The sequence below is a fragment of the Columba livia genome, chromosome 2 (assembly GCF_036013475.1).
Source record: "Columba livia isolate bColLiv1 breed racing homer chromosome 2, bColLiv1.pat.W.v2, whole genome shotgun sequence".
In the NCBI taxonomy this organism is placed as follows: domain Eukaryota; kingdom Metazoa; phylum Chordata; class Aves; order Columbiformes; family Columbidae; genus Columba; species Columba livia.
The window spans coordinates 56,408,050-56,426,087 of NC_088603.1; the positions used below are offsets into that span (position 1 = coordinate 56,408,050).

At 40.3% G+C, this 18,038-nt stretch overlaps 1 protein-coding gene across 8 annotated transcripts in view; it reads right to left on the reverse strand.

Moving 5' to 3' along the window:
• The window catches only part of PDE1C (phosphodiesterase 1C), a 387,838-nt gene that overhangs the window by 270,236 nt on the left and 99,564 nt on the right, over positions 1-18,038 (reverse strand). For all 8 annotated transcript variants that reach the window (XM_065052072.1, XM_065052071.1, XM_065052069.1 and 5 more), the window contains exons 2-3: positions 8,545-8,595; positions 2,572-2,743 (exon numbers count right to left, since the gene is read on the reverse strand). In XM_065052072.1, coding sequence (XP_064908144.1) covers positions 2,572-2,743; positions 8,545-8,595 — 223 coding nt within the window. The remainder of the gene's footprint in view (positions 1-2,571; positions 2,744-8,544; positions 8,596-18,038) is intronic.

An 18,038-nucleotide genomic window follows, 5' to 3' on the forward strand; every position in this document is an offset into this window, starting at 1 on the left:
AACCTTGTTTAGACTAATCTTGTGTTTGTTCTTGGTACCTTCAGAAAAGAAAGAGTAAAGAAATTGTATAGGAGAATGGAGACCATCAGAACACTTTTTAATTATGGAGAGATCATGCACTATACTTATTTGGGGTATAGTGGTTTGGATTTTGCTTCACATTTTAGAGATGGATTATTACTCCAAAAGAAGAACAACTGAAATGACCGAAATAATCACATTCCTCTTTTTGTGTTTAAATGCGTTTCAAGCTCATACCTAGATGTTGAACAAAATCAAATATAGATCTCTTCCTGATTTTCCAAGCTACAGAACAATAAGTACCGCACAGCAGAAAACAACATCTAATACCAGAGGTGGCAACTGGGATTTCATGCCGCTCATATGTACTCACATAAAAAGATATGCAATCACAAGGAAGTGTGACTCATATGACACTGGAGAGACATTTTCTTTTTAACTATGCATGAAAGGCATAGCATTGCCATACACTGTTCTCACAGCAGTGAATCAGAAGTAGGAAGGGAGTTGCTGCACTTCGCGGTTTGTAGCAGTCACATTCTGTAACAACACCTGGTCCTTCTCTCTGTAAAATCAGTTCATACAAGACCAATATTGCCCAAACACATCCTGAGATTCAGATACCAGATTCCTAATTAAGACATGCCAGGCTGGACAACCTGTAAAGCGTATTTCATTCCTCAAAAGGCAACAGGGTTGTAATATCTGCCACTAGTTTGTAGCAAACAAGAAACAAGGAAAGCAGGTGCCTGCCAGGCAGCCGCGGGCACCGGGACACACCAGTGAAACCCTGTCAAGGAACCACTGAAGATCGCTACCCACAGAAGACCCTGATGAATCAAACATACGACCCACTGTACAAAAGATGCTACTCAGTTTGCACCATAATATCAACAAGATCCAAACTGAATAAAACCACTGCAGTGTTTTATTTTCTCATGTCTTCGGAGAGTAAATGTGATGTACTCTCTTCTCTTCCATTCCTCTGCATAGCTCTTAAACACACGTGGGGCTTCCCTTCTTTATAAAACTGGACACTTAAAGTTTATTGTAACAAAAATTTGCCTGCATTTCCATCTACAAAAGCCTCCAAAAATGCCACATTGCCGTCTACACTGATGAAACAAAAAGGTCTGTAATGTTTATAACACCATTAAAACTGCATTAGCAAAACTATTTCGCTAAATTCCAACTAATCAGTCCTTATTATGCTATATACAAGCTCACTTCTTCCAAGAATCACTCCTGCTACATAATCAAATCATCCCATTTGAAACACTGTGACATTATTTTGTCATATAAAATGGTTGAAATTATCTTGATTATGGCAATGCAAGGATAGCTGCCACCTAGAATTTGTAATGAGAAGTGAAAGCTGAAAAAGAGTTAGATCTCTTGAAATTATAGATTTTAAATATGAGAGACACAAAGTGTTTAAAAACCATTAAATACCACAGGTCATCATAAAAGGTGGATCGAGGTTCTGAAACACTTGTCCTGAATAATTCCAAGGGAAATAATAAAGAATGAAAATGTGCTATGGAATTACAGGATTTATTTATATAGACTGACATAAACTCACTTTATGGTAATATGTTTGTAAGTGTCAAGCAGTATAAGAAAAAGTTATCTGAAATTACACCTGGTATAATGGCTTAAATAAGTACCTTCAAAATAATGATTGTGTGAAGACTGAAATAAGTTTGACAGCCTGAGGTATAATCAAACTCATTGTAGTCAAAGAAATTTATCTAAAGCAAAACCCATTTTATGCTTGCATAAATGTGTTTAGTACAAAAGAAAAGTAGATGATAGTTTTTCAACAACAACAACAAAAGCTCAAAAAACACGTGGAAAAATGAATTCTGCCACTTGCTTTGCTTTTACTGGACACACCAATTTTCACTTTTTGACCAAAGATCCATTCCATACGCACAACTTCTCTATTTTATCTCATTTGAGAAAATTATTTTCAGAAAACATGCCTCCAAGAAACATCTGACAACTGTACATTCACATGATTAAATAAAAGAGAGGAAAACCCAGCAGCAGATATATCACACAATTTACAACAGCAGCAACTGCTTGCTTGCAAGTCCCTGGCCAGAATCCTTCTCCTTGACAAAATAAATTAACACCAGACAGGTCTCAAGACATTATATCAACATAAAAGGTTTAGCTCTCCCTTGTATCAATAAAGCACATCATCTGACCTAAAGTACAAGTCTTCCTCACTAAACCACTTTCAAATGAAACGATACCCAACTTCAAAGACATCTTCAGGTAATGAGCTGTCTTTGTTGACCATTTTGACTAGTAACAGACTTTATACCTGTCTAGTCCTTAATCTTTTAAGAAGACTAATCAAGTCTGAGAAATGAAAGACGAATCCAGTCAGTATTACTTATGGACCACTTTTTTCCCATTCTTGTTCAGTACAAAGATATGCAGCATTGCATATCAATTTCTCTCACCAAACTCACACTGCAGACTTAATCTTAAAAAGATATCCTCTCAAGGATAATCAAAGTAAATCCATATCTGTCAGACCTGAAAGATGTTTTCACCAATGCCTCAGGACTGTCCACTGGTGGTAGTTCATCTGCTAAGATTTCTTCAGGAGGTCTGGGGTCACTGACAATGGTTGGCTTTGGCCTTTCCTTCAGGTTGCCAGTCAGCCCACCGATAATGGTGTTCCACAAGCAGTTTTGTGATTTAGACCCTGAAAAAACACAGAGTGAGAAGGAAAATAAATCAATAGGTCAATCGTCCAGTCTCTCAGCAGTCTGGAAAACAAAGATTGTCTGTTATCTTCTTACCTTTACATCACCACAGTTTGGGATTAAGCCTGAAAAACTGAAATAAAGATCAAAGTGGAAACAAACACTAACATTCAGGTCCAAATCCAAGACTGTTATGCTTCCCATTTAAAAAAAAAAAAAGGATTACAGAACAAAGAGTTTTCACATCTCGATAAAAAATATCCTCTCCATATTATACTTAGATTATAGCTTAGCATATGTTGATGTGGCTGTGTTTTAAGACAAAGAGCTAACCAAAAAACAAAGTACCAAATTGAAACAATATTAATCATTGACTTTCTTAGATTAAAGTTAATAGTGAATGACTAGTATCACTGAAGGACTAGCATCAGAAACATATTTCTTTTTTGCTGAAACTTTAACTTTTCTCAGTAGACACCCAAATGCCAAAATATTTATATGGATGGCCTTTTTAGACTTATTTAGAGGTGTCTTGCATGCCATTCATAGAACTGATCCCCATCTGGAAGTCTAGTGCCACTAACAAAGTACAATTAGCATCCTTCAGTAAGATGTCCTCCCCACCTTTGGAAGAGAGAATACATGACTTACATTTCCTAAAATCTAAGTACTTGTTTCATATTTCCAAAAATTTCCAAATGGCCTCTGAATAAATTAGGCACTTCTGAAAATCCCAGTGATAACTACCATGCTGAACACCTGTGTCACAATCTGACTGTCAAGTATTATAGAATATACATTGGTGAGTTGGGAGATCCCAAGAAGAGCTGCTAAGTACTGGAATACTAATTATTTCAGTTAAGAGACTTTCCACAACAGAGGTGCAGGAAGCATCTTACTGGATTCCAAAGTAATAAGACATACCAGCTTTGCTGCTAGTCATTCTCCACGGGCTTTTTATCAATATGCAAAAAGAAAAAACAAACAAACAAGATTCTGATAAACAAGATATTTCCAAAGTCAGAAAATTATTTTTCTAAGAGAATGTATGGGTAACATTTTCAATTATTTTCCTGGTATTCAGATTTAATTGTCTAGCAGAGACAATAAAGAAACAAATAGTGGACCTAACACATATGGATTAAGGTTGACTTTTTGTTGCAGTACACACTAAGTATATAAGAAGAAACCAAATAGAAGAGCTGTTATCCCACATCTCCTGGGGATATATAATGAGAAATTACCCAGTTAGAAGAAGCAATATCTGCCACTGCACACAATTGATGGCAGCCTTATTTTGCTGGTTGTCTTCAACATTTTGTTTTCACATAGCCTAAATGGCACGAAGACAGATCAGCAAGAATCCTCAGTCTAGCTTGCCCATTCCAAAGTAGTTTTCAGAGTATTTCCCAGCTAATCAGGAAAGCTTCATACTCACAGGTTTCTCTGCTTTTAATTATCAGCAGATATTTAATCTGCAAGGACCATAACTACCAAGATTTACAGGTAGCCTTGATGTCCCATGCTGAGTTCTGTGCTACAATAGGTAGAAAAATATCTCCTCACATCATGTAGTCCGAAGTAATGCCTACACAACAGCTGCAGAAATAAAAGCAACATCCATACATCCTCATAATTCAAGGACTTGCAATGTTATGGCAATACCATTGTTTCTGTTCTTCAGACCACCATGCAAATTTCCCCAAATTTCTTAATTTTACTTGAATAGGTAAGAATTTGTTTTCCCATTCTGTAAGGGCAAATATAAAGGATGTAAGAGTTTTATATTATCTGACCATACAGGCTGCATGTGATAAAGCCAAAAATATTGTGACACCCTGTAGTATGTTGAGAGGATGATTTATTTTGCAAAAGTATGGCATACTCAGCACAGTTGGAACCAGAAGTTTACATCTCCCTTGAGATACGGTCAACAATGAAAAATAAGTTGCCATCCAGCCATATATACTGCACACTAACACAGGAGAACAGGACATCAACACCTGCAGAAAAAGCTGCTGTGAACTGTTAAAATAATATTTTGTAGAAAAGTGGCTTTCTGAAGCTACTTTTATAATTTTGAGGGTTTCCGCTGCAACTACTCCAAGGAATCTCCCGAGCTTCCCAAACCACCCATGTTTCCTCAGATCTACCCTTTCATAGAATCATAGAATCATGGAATCATTTCAGTTGGAAGAGACCCTCAGGATCATCAAGTCCAACCATAACCTAAATCTAGCACTAAACCACATCCCTAAAAACCTCATTTAAATGCCTTTTAAACACCCCCATGGATGGTGACTCCACCACTTCCCTGGGCAGCCTGTTCCAATGCTTGACAACCCTTTCTGCGAAGGATTTTTCCTAATTTCTTTCATTCCACAAGCCCTCCAGCTTCTCAGGTGAAGGACAACTCTGTGGTCCAGGAGAAAGATATATTGGCCTTTCTCTGCATTTACTAGATACAAGTAGCTTGCTATTTGCATTACCCCTGAGACCCAAGAGTGGCAGGTTAACTAACTGCCACTCAAAACCATATAATCACTCAAATCAAACCTTTTTATTTATTCTTTAAACAAAAATGGGGGGGAGAACATTTTTGCGTATATATAGTTTATTTCCCTATGTTCTCTGCACATATACCTATAACTTTTCCTCCAGCAAGGATCCCATGCAGTTTTCCTCTGTGATGAGATCTAGACTGTAGACCCAGATGTATTTGGCTTTTCTGAAGAACAGCAGCAAATCAGCCAATTGACATGAATTAACCAGCTTGACTAGAGCAATGAAATGCCATGCCCACCTGTCCCAATCAGGGCTCAGCCTGCCCACAGTGACGCTCTGGTGAAGGGCATTTGGCAAATGATTGTTTTACTCATCAGGCCTGAGCAGACACCAGCCAGGAGATCCAGCTGCCTGAAACACTGAAAACCTGCTGAACTTAAGTCTCCACAAAGACTGATGGCACTGTGAGATACTGGGCACATTAACTGCTGCTAAAGACAGCAGTAACCTCTTGAATAAGAAGGCTCCTAAATGGACTAGAATTTGACATTTAAGAATACAGGAGATTGGGTAGCCTTGGCATTAGAATGAATAACACTTAACTAAATTTTAATTTCAAATCCTTTTGAATAAATGTAAACATTCGCAAAAATGCTTCTCCCTCATTTTATTGTACCCTGTCAAAGATTATTACAGCTAAGCTAGAGGCAAAAGCAAAATAGATTTAGCTGTTAAAATTTAAAAAGCAGAACTCTGCATAAAGAATTTGTGGGTAGGTGTTAAAATACTTTCATATAGCCTGAAAATATTGTTACATTGCAAGACTAGCTACCTGGAGCACCAATAACCACGGAACTACCATTCCCATTGCCTCACTTACCAACACCAGCAGCCTTTCCCTCTTCTTTGTTACTGAACTAAAGGGGAAATGGCTACATGTTGCACAGAGCTGTGGAAAACAGCCAGGATAGACAAAGCTTATCTGGGTTTCAGTAGGTTATCTTGTCTATGGTTTGTGCACAGAAAGTTAGATCAGGTAAATAAGGCCAGCCCAAATGGGTATGGTTTGTTAAGTGTTCAGTGAGAGCCCAGCCTTGATCCCACTGAAATCTCTGAAGGTTTTACTCTTGATCTCAAATGGGCAGCTGTTACAGAGTGATGGAAATCCTGTTCTCTGTTGTGAAGATGAACTTAATAATTGCCTTTTGATTAATCATTTGAGTGAATGTGAAAGGCACGACCCAGGAAGACACCTAGTCTCTGCTTTGTGACTCAGACACAAGACAATAATCCTCAATTACTTCAGCTGTTGCTTGAATCCTTGTCCTCAAATGCTGCAGCTTTTTCTGCCATTCAGTCAGGATTTTTTGAATGTTTGATCTACACTCCACTGTGTGTTTAGTGAAACATGGTATGGTAGAGTAGGTTATAGTACTCTCAGCATAGATTTGGGCATCAAGCCTTTAACTCACATTAGCACAGCACATGCCTCAGACATTTCCCTCCTTTCCATAACACAGTTTCCGTTTTAATTTTCTTTCCCATTCCCAGAGAGTTATCACCTTACACTGCTCATGACAACACAGTCATAACTGATACCCTATGAGAAGATAGCTAGATCATTAAATCCTCAACCTGACTCCTAGATTACTAAATTTAACTCCTAACAATGAAGGTCTGGTTTACGATTTGAATCATCTCACTTCTATCCTATATTATGCCTCTGTGACTGTTTCCCAACAAAGTTTATCTAACTGTTCCTCTCTGTGTTGCATTTCTGTCACTGTTGAATAGCCTGTGGCCCTGATCTCCCCTCCACACTTAATCCCATGCAGCTCTGGGTCATACAATGAGGCCTTATAAAGGGGTAACCTCTGCTTTTATTCAGCTGATATCCATCTGCTGGTCTGTTCTCTCCTATTTAATGCCAGGCACCCCTAACTCTGCAAATAAGGCTTGGCCACCTGCCTGCAAGCCAGGATTAAACCAGGAACGCAACCTGGTTGTTCCTGGGTGTCAGACCTGCACCCTATACATATTCACCAAAAAAACACAAGTTCTTATGAATGTCAGAATCAGAACTGAAGTGCCAGCTCCGTTCCAAATGTCATGACATTATGCTTGACCTACTTGTCAGGCAATACTGCAGCATGAAGTCCTCATAACCCAAACGTCCAGGAATAAACAGTGCTTGGGTTGAATTTTCTAATTCTGTGCTGAGCATTCATAATGGACAAAAAGCAGAGTGATAAAGAACCTGAAAATGTTTGTGTTTACACTTACATTTCTCTCCTCTGTGATTTCCTTTGCCGTATGAATTTTCCTGGTTGAACCAGCCAGGACTGATCAATAGAGCCCCTTTTTAAGCTTTACTGTCTACGATGGGAAGGAAAATAAACCCTAAATCAGGAGTAAGGAATGCCAGTACAATTTTCTCTCAGTCCTGTTCAGTCTGGTCCATCACCTTGTAAGTCACTACATGCAACAGATTTCATAGCCACAGAAGTTCCTTCTGCACTATGCAGCTTAGCTACCTATGTGAGGTACAGCATGCTCAGAGTGCCATCCTGTGACTGTGTGAAATACTGCACCGCAGATGTAAATTAATTTGGTGTTTTGATCTGCACCACTCATCGTGATAGCAAATGCCCACTTTTAATGATAAGGGGATTTTTCCCTGCAAAGTGATCACGAATTGTCATTGAACTGCATGCATCATGAGTATAATTTTCCTATCTCCATCCTCATTCCTACGTATTTTGTCACATGTGTTTTTAATAATTCATATGGTCAAAATCATGGTCAGTCAGTGCTACATTACCAGACGCATCCCTTTGTTTTGTTGAAACTTGGGTCACTTATTTCAAATCCCAAGCCACAACCTTTAGCTCCCAACCTTGCTGTGTCAAGCAGAAGGTGATGGAGGGGCTTTCAGTATGGTTTAATTATATTTATCACAGTCTATTTCTAACACTTGCCCAAATCTCTTTGTAGCCACTGTAGTCAAATTCAGTTGGATTTGCAACACTTATATTATTACAACTTTTTATGCTTAAAGCAACAGTAAGGTCACTAAGCCTTCCATTCTTTTAAGTTTTAAATTTTTAAATCTGTTCAATAAGACCGAATTTCTTTAAGTGACTTTTCCAACTAATTCCTATGGTTCCTCAGCTTAGTACTGTAAATGAATTGTAATAACAGGGTGGACATAATATGAGATTAAAGCCTTATTAAATGTGTTTATTTCTACAGCAGATATAGAATTCAACTAGTTAAAATAAAAAAGGCTACTTACGGGCAAATCGTGAAAGTGGTCGTGCATTTTTGTCACCTGTCTCATTTGCAACTGAAAGAAGAAAATACAGAGAATTAAAAAGCATTAAATTTAAATGTTACATTGAGACTAATGATAATACCAGTTCCCACACATATAAAGAAGACTGTTACAGTAACAGTGGCTGGATATATATGCATAGGTATACACACATACATACATAATACTTTTTTTAAATGCCACCAAATACCTTACTTTGCATGTTTGTCTATCTGTCTCAGTGTGGCTTTCAGAGTCAGCAGGGCACACCACAGGCACCGGCAAACATTGTCTTGTCCCACATAATAACTGAATCATATAATTGCCCAACATTCAAGCACTAGCCATTAATAGTACATAGCAACATATGATCACAATAATCCTTTAAAAATCTATTTTATATTGGACTTTATTTTCCAAGTCCTAAATAAAATGTTATTTTTTTCCCATTTGCATTAATGAGTACAGTAAGAAAAAAAAAGTAAGATTATTCCACCTACATACAGAAATGCACTAGTAATTTTGGAAACCCAGAGGACCATTTAATAACAAATTAAATGAAATTTAAGGATCTGTGCAAAGGAATCCTCTGGCATTTGGAACTGTATGCAGATATCACCTAGGACAGAAACAACTTTGTGCCAATCCTGGTTTTTTTTCTGCCTCAGATTCATACTGGCATAGTTCTCAACATGTCCGTGACCCAGCTGGTGTGCAGTTAGTCAAGAGCATAAACAATTCTTTTGGATTCTCACAATATTAAACTACAGCTGAAAAAACAGCACAGTTATCAAGGAGAAGAATCACCACCCATGACTTCTTATTTTTTGTAGCTAGAGTAACCATGAGGAACAGCATTGATGGGCACACAGGGAAGAGAGCATATTACAAGTGCACAGAGAAACCTTGCCAATTCTTTGCTTTCTTTAAAAATGATGGTTTCTAGAGATGAGACCAAGCAAGCTAAGAAATTCCACAAGATTATACAAAACGTGACCAGAACTGAGAGCTTCCTAACAAGATAATGTCACCTAAGCTATAATGGACATTTTGAAGACAGAAAAAACTTTTGATTAAATGTAATCTTTCTGAGAAGTCTTAAGTTTGTCAGTTTAAGTTTGGCTTTATTTAAGCCCCATGTCCAGTATGACTCCAGGTTTCCCTGCTTGCTCTCCAACTTTACCTGCTGATGAAGGTGGCTCTAGCACTCATTTTAGTGGACAGAGGGGCTCTTTTAACAAATCTCGGCCTCGTTTTGCTGCCATTAGCCAGTAGATGGTGCCCTCAAAACACTGGTAACTCTCCAGCAGGCTGAGGAACGGCCAGGCTGGCTGGAGATTGTCCCTGAGGTCTCCCAAGTCCTACAGGATGCCCTTCCTTGGCTTGAGTCCATCACAGGTATCTGTAGCACAAACCCCAAGCAAATAAACTCTCCCGGGACACTGAATGCAGAGACACTGGAGTGACTGCACAGTTAGGCGGGTCCTGAACAGTTCATCATTTCAGAGTCAAATCTGTCTTTGCTAAAGGTGATGGCACCATGAAGGAAAAGCAGCAGCATCCTCCATGGTGCAGGGATCAAAATAGTTGGACCAGTGAGCTTGAGAACTGTGCCAGAAAACACTGCTACAGCCAATATATGAAGGTCAAATGGCCAGGATTTGTCTGTAACTTGGTGATGATGGCTTGCACGGGGTGGGCTGAGAGACCACCTGCCAGACTGATCCCCTCTGGCACCCTAGGGATCTCTCCATATCGCAGCAGAGCCTGGGCAAATTCATAACATGCACTGAAGTCTAACCTGGAGCATCAAGTGAACTATTACTTCAGTCAGGAAAGAGCCTTCTAAGAGCTGTGCTGTTATCTGCTTCAGAATATTTCCTCCACTCTGGTGGCAGCTGGCACTCCCTGGTCACCAAAGCCTTCAGGTGCACACAAGGTCTCTCCTTTGTGCCACCCTCCAGCTGGATGTTGCAACAAGAGCATCTGTGTTTGGGCAGCTCAGCTCCCAGACTCACAGCATCCAACACAACAGGTGTCGTTAACCCCTCTAAAAATAAAGATTTTCCAGTTCCAGGCTGCACAGGTTTGTTTTCAGTTGTCCGTGCTTTCCAAACATCAGATGGTGTCATATACCAAGTAATGCCCTGCCATCTGGTACACAGCCACCCAAAGAAAAGGTGCAGGTAGAAGAGCAAAGCAATGAGCAGGACAGAAGGCACTGGGGATGCTGAACCTGCATCACCAGCAAGATCCCTGGTACCAGCAAGCTGACTGCTGCCTGGGAATTGTCTGACACCAACGGGGGGTGCACATAGCTGAGATCTCAGGTTTGTTTAGCCCTACAATCAAAAAGGGAAGGAATCAGAAGCAAAAAGCTTCATTTCTGCATTTGCTCGGCATGAAAATCTTACATTTTACTTGATGCAGTTTTTATTGTGGAAATTCTGCACATATACCCTACAGTTGTCTCCCAGGAGCCTTTGGAGAAACACAGAACTAACAGACCTATGTATGCGATACATGTAAAGGAGAAAACACTTTTCCTCCATATGACTTGAAATCTTCTTTTCTGCATTTGCTCGGCACGAAAATCTTACATTTTACTTGATGCAGTTTTTATCATGGAAATTCTGCACATATATCCTGCAGTTGTCTCCCAGGAGCCCTTGGAGAAACAGAGAACTAATAGACCTATGTATGCAATACATGTAAAGGAGAAAAGACTGTTTCTCCATATGGCTTGAAATCTTCTTTATCCTGTGTTTATTGAAATTTATTAATAGCAATAAGCTTTTAGGAGGAAGCAAGTATGAATTAATGAATCTGGAGAAAGAAGTCAAATCTCTGAGAGAGCAAGTCACAGCCCACACCAAAGATTATTTCTTATATTTCCAAATATTTCCTGCACCTCCCTCTCTTCAGATATGCTTATTTTCCAGCTACCCTCTACCCTTATATGCTGAAGCCTAGGCTGATTTTCATCTCTGATGAGACTATCAGCATGAAAACTGCAGATACATACTTCTTTCTCCCAAATGGGTAGGCCGTTCTTCAGTTTCCACCCCACTATTTTTAAATCTATCTTTTTAAATGATAAACCATGCACATTTGAAGTTATTTTCCTTCCTAACTTGAAAGCAAACAAATCTTGGTGAAGGGTATAGCAACTTGTAAGTAACCTCTGTTCCTTCAGAAGGACAGCCGTGACAGGCAGGGGACATTGTCCTGTCATCACCCCATTGCATCCCAACATTCACGTGCTCTCTGTGGTCACTCATCCAAGTAGACACAAAATAACAGCCCTAGTTAAATTTCTTGTATTTCAAAAGTAGTATGTTGTACCATAACTGCCCGGAAATCTCAAGGGCCTCTCATTGCAACTATAAAAATATCTTCTGTGGCATGATCAGTTTTTAGATTAACATGGATCACTTGTATACAAGTTCACCATGTGCCCACTACATGGGCAGGCTTCATTTTTTAATGTCTGCCCTGTTAAACCATTTCCTACAGCTTCCACATTTTCTACAGAAGCTATCAGTTTCACCAGTACACCCCCTCAGACAATTTAGCTTTCAAAGATCCTTTGTCAAACTTCTAGTGCAATGCAAAGAAAAATAATACCACTTGTAGTATTGACTCATCAAGACTGACAGACAATAGCACATCATCTATATTTTGCCATTAAGCGGCTGAGGGGCTGAAAAAAAGAAAGTTGGGTATTTTTTTACCCACCAGTAAACACATTCTTTCAAGGAGTCTTTATTGTTTTTCTTAATCAGCAACAGGGCAGATGAGCTTAACTGTATATTTGGTGTTACTAGCAAATTTGTCAAAGTGTTAGGAAACAGAAAGTACAGTACATAAGGTGATAACACAGATAAATTTACGTTGAACATACAATATCAATAAACTGTTCTCTGGAATTTTTCTTTTCTTTCTTTCCTTCTTTACAGCATTCCTGTAAAAAAATAACCCTAACATATCATCTAGTAATCATTTCCTTTAAACCTCAAGAGAATAAAATACAGGGCTATGACTGCTGAGACAACTGTGTCTGTCTGCTTTTTACAGACAAATCAAAGATCATTTCTGGGAAGTCCAGCGGTTTTTGCTCTCAAATACTATAATACCATTAGACATTTGATAAACTTATGAAGCTCTGTCTTTAAAGTAGCTTGTTTTTTATGCTCACCCATCTTAAATTAAAAGACTTTGCCAGAACCTGACTGCAGTGTCAGTTATGACCTATCATTTAATTTGTGTCAATTTATATCAATTTGTTCTTGCACCAGCAATCTCTTTAGGCTGACATATTTAGTTTTTCTGGTGGTTAATCCTCCTCTCACTGGGGCATAGAAACACTGAATTTCCCCTTTCACAGAATCACAGAATGGTTAGGGTTGGAAGTGACCTCTGGAGATCATCTAGTTGAACCCATCATCATTTTGTGGGTTAAATGCACCATGATCATTTCATTTTACCTTACAGAATAGGCATCTTCATATCTCCTCCCCATCTTTATTGATCCTCTTCAGTGTCAATTCCTTTCCTCATGGGTGCAGTAAGCAAGCATTAAGAGATCTTATTCTTGCCTGGTCACACATTAGGCGTGTGCAGTGACAACCCCCCCCTCATACAACTGACTCTCAGCTCATGGCAGAAGTTTTTGTTACTAAGCCTGCATCTGCATGATCTTTCACTCCATACTACTTAATTTCAGCCCTTGTTGTTGGCCCCATCCTCTAGATTACATGGATCTTACTGTGAGATATTCAGTTTCCCCCTGTACTGGCAATGCTTATTATCATCATCAGCAATTATCAGCACTTTCTTTTTTTCTGTGTCACAGTCATTAACAAAATTCCCACGCAAGATCAATCCCACACAGGGATTTGAAGCACAACAGCACTGAAGGAAGACTTTCCTGGTAGCTTTTGGACCCATTTAGAAGCCAAGGTTCCTAATAAGAAAGCCTATTCTTTGGAGGGTTTGAGTCCAGTAAGGAGATCAGAAAAGTCTCAGACCATAAAAATAATGCCTCATAATGAGGCAAATTCTGTTTCCAAGAGTTTTTATCCAGCACTACATAAATTGCAAGCATGGGAACCGTCCAGCCAGTGTGCACGTTACTGAGCTAGACATTATTCAGGCCCCTCCAGAATCAGTCACCCAAGGAGTATTCTAGAGTGTCGAATCTCAGTACCACACAGGAAACAATGGCAACTTAATGTGATTTTAAATGCTTGTGCTGTAAACATCAGCCATCTGTGGGGTCACAAAGTTACAAGAACATGCAGCAAACTTTTGCTGATGAAAAATATTGGATGACTTGACTGTCTCTCTGGACTTAAGATTCTAATGAGTTACTACAATTAAGCAAAAAATCAATTACACAGATGGAAAAGGCACAACATGCATCTCTTGGATGTAACCTGAAGATCACAAAACACATTTGAAACAAGAGCTATGTTTCCAAATACTTCTGGAAGGCAGGAAACAAGAATCTTCACCTACAAGTCATAACCAAGAGGCATACGCCACCCAGCAGTTCCTGAAATAACTCCTAATGGATTCGTGTTGCTGCTGTTTGCCTGGCAACGACACTGTACACCAAACACTGTCCTTCTTCATTAACTGGGAAAGGAATACCGTACACAACTGATGATTCAGTCTCCTTATGAAAGGATCCTTACACTGCAGATGATTTGCATCTGTGATGGGGAAGTTGCTTCTACAGTGGAAAACACTTTGCTCCCTCAGACAACTGAAGATAGTTGCTGCCTCTCTCTGAAGGGACTCTGGACTCCAGACACTTATTTCAGAGCTTCCGCATCTCATCAACAAGCACAGAAACACTTTCAGAAGGGCAAAGAGTACCAAGGGGAATTGTAACAGATAAATAGGTGCAAAACAACTGTGTGAAAAGAAGCAAAACTATTCAATACTCTACTGATCATCAGCCAAATTTTATTCAGAGGCAGAAATTCAAACACTGAACTTGCAAACTCTGGTCCTGTTGGCACCTAGGGACTGGTGGGGCCCTGATGCTGGTTTCTGGAGATGAAGGAAAATAAGAGCAACCACCAGCAACTGCATAGACCAAAACAACCTTCCTTGCACCAAGGCCCTTGTTAAAGGCATTCTTACTTCAAAACTGAGATGCAATCTTGTGTAATCTATTCAAATTACTAACATAAGTTCTGTAGACTGCATATCCACCAGGTCTCCAAGTTCACAGAACAAATGGCCCTGGTCACACAAACTCCAGGCTGCTCTCATTTCCAACCTCTGCCATGCTGGTCTTCAGAGCACAAAGAGCACAGCACCTCTGCCTGCCTGGCTATGCCCCTGGCACACCCTGTCACCAACAGCCTGTGATGGACCCATAGTTATTCTGCTAAGCACCTGAAAATGGCTACCAGAAAAGTTGCGAATCAGGACATAATGGAAGAGGGACTATATAGTAATATAAAACTTCTCTACTGCAAGATAATGAACCTACCTTCACTTTTGGCTTCTGGAATATGACTTTTTTATTGTTTTTTAATCTGGAAAAGTCTGGGCTGATTTTCTACATTTAACTGAGATTTCTTACTTCTGGTAGCTCTAACACATTGCCCATTGTAGCAAACCCACTCGTATCCTTCTCCTGAGGAAAAGTATACATGTGGAAATCTTGGTCTAGGTCATATACTTTTTTAGTTTTACTACCCCTGTAAAAAGACCTAGGTATGTTCCTGCATAGCTGAGAGGCCATCCTCCCCATACAGAAACAGGGATGCAGGACAAAAATCAAGTGTTTGTGCCATTTCCTATATTATTCCTATAAGCAACAGCTGACACAGGATGACGAGGTACTCCAGTCTGACTAAGACAAACTGGAATACAGAGGAATTTGGAGTGAAAATCTGCAGAAGATTTTTACTTCAGTACTTTCCTTGAGACACAGTTTTTTTCTCAACACTCTTTTTGAACCTGGAAAAGTTATCTCTTCCCAGCAGAAGATTAGGAAACATCTGGCTGTGGCCTTGATTGTCTAATCCAAAGAGGCACATTTTCCAACACAAGCCTCTGAAAAATAAGCTGATCACTCTGCACTTCTGGCCAACACCTGAGACAGACCACTGGACTGCACATGCCTTAGTCTGGCTCAGCTCAGCAGCTCTTCTGTATTCTAAATATTGGCTTATCAGTTAGATACAGCCCTTATATTTAATCACCAGTGATGACATCGTTACAAGTCCTATCACACCGAAACTAGCCCTCTTGTGCGTGTAGACCCTAAAAGTGTAAAAACCATGATTTCAAGTCCTTTGAGAGTCAACAGAAATCTGGTTTTCTCAGGGACAGAGGATCAAGCGCTGAGGAAAAAGCACATACTTTACTGAACCACGCTCAAAACTTCATGCACTGATTTCAAACTTCGAACATCAAGTAAGAGAATACAGAAAGCTGCCTGTACAGGCTTGTGACACCACCAAGTCACTACTTATTTCACAGCTCTAGATAATGGGATGATGTCTAAATGAAAGGACAAATGTCAAGTGACTCACACTAGAGGTATTTAATTAATGGTTCAAAGCTGCATCAGTGGAGAGTCACGCTTGACCTGAGGAAATATTTATTCACCAAGAGAATGGTCAAATCCTGGAATAAGCTGGAGAGATGGTCGATGCCCCATGCCTGACAGCGTTGAAGAAGCATTCGGATGATGCCCTTCATACCATGGTTTAACTTTTCCCTGCCCTGAAGTGGTCAGGTAGTTGGACCAGATATCATTGTAGGTCCCCTTCCAGGTACACCATGCTATGCTATTCTGTTCTTCTTCCTACCTCCTCCTTTTCCTAGCAGTACATGCTGAGGAAATCTCTGATGATGGTTCTTCCCAGTCCTTCACTAGCAGAAAGCACTGAATGGTCAACCATGTACCAGCCTATGCATTTGCTCTGTCATGTTGTGGTAAGGAGGCATAGACCTTCTGAAGGGGGTAAGAGCTGGGGACTATCTCAAGATAATTGGATCACCTGCACAAATTTGCAAAAAGCAAACATGAAGTGCAGTTTTATCAGGTCTTCTGTGTTCATCCAGTTGAGCTGGGTTTCCAGAGAATGGCAAACCGCCACATCTCTGACACTAGCGAGACTCAGAGAGCAAGCCCCCAGTTGGAAGCAGGACGTGCTCCTCAGTTAAACGGTCACAAGTCTTTCTGAGGTGACTCATTTTTATTACCTGTGGATTTCCCACACCACTCCCCCCCGCCCCGTACTCATTTTTAAAAATGCCTGATCAATTTCCCATAGAAAAACACGCTAAAACAAAAGAGCCTGAAAACAACAGAACTTCCTTGGAAAGAAGACCCATCTGGCCCAGTACTCTTTTCTCCAAAGCTGCCAATCATCCATGTCTACAGAAGAGCACATGAGCAGTGCCAGTCTACTTCCTGCAGGGTCCTGGGGGTACTGTTAGGCCCCAGTGGCTGGGACCAGCCCTTCCTGGGACTGCCACCCACCCCCACTGTCTCCTGTCAAGGGCCCAGGGGACGTGTCTCAGCTCAGCCTAGGACCTTAGGTCCCTGCCTGAGCCATGTTGTAGGTGTGTCCTGGATGGAGCCAGCAGGGCTTAGTCAGGACTTGTCATGCAGAACTCCAGGCATAAGAGAGCAGAATTATTCTGTTCTATTCTATCCTCTACCCCATAGTGAGTGAAATAACTAAGAGATTACGTGGCTGAAATGACAGGGGCGTTTTAGCTCCAAAACCACTTTCAAGGACACATAATACATGGGATACAAGTATTTGTTTTGTTTTAGTTTAGTTTATTTTTATTTTCATAATTTATTGATTTAATTTATTTTATGTTATGTCATTTGATGTTATGTTATTTCATGTCATATTATTTCAATTTCTCACTCTGTTTCAGAGCCAGTGCTCACAATCCTTCACACAAGCCCACGTGTAGCCAGAGGCAGGCTGATGCATTCTTCAGGTTAGCTTGAAAAAACAGCCCTTGCGGGCTGGCAAAGGCAAGTCCCAGAGCTGCAGAGAGCAGCAGCAGGAATAGAGGCCAAGCTTTCCCTGGTTCCTGAAGAGGGAGAACCTTGAGAATGAGGCGCAGGACTGACCATGCACAAAAGAAGAAGAGGTATGTGGTACTGTGGGGTCTTTTCCAAAGCATCACATGTAGCGATGACAAGCAGATGTTTTGCCTTGCACACCTTGTTTTGCTGCTGTGCTTCTTGGGCAGAGTGCACGAGAAGCGCTCTGGTCCCTGCCAGGGGCTGGTGTTGCTCGCAGGGAGAGGTGCCAAGTGGCAGCTGCGAATCCTTCCTGTTCCTGACAGGACACCAGTGGCTGCTCCAAAGCACTGGGTCCCCATGCAACATCTCTGCATCCTGTTTCCTACATCTGCCTTCTTTGTCTGTAACTTGTTGGGTTTTGCCTGTTTCTTTCTACCTTGTTTGGTTTTTTGTT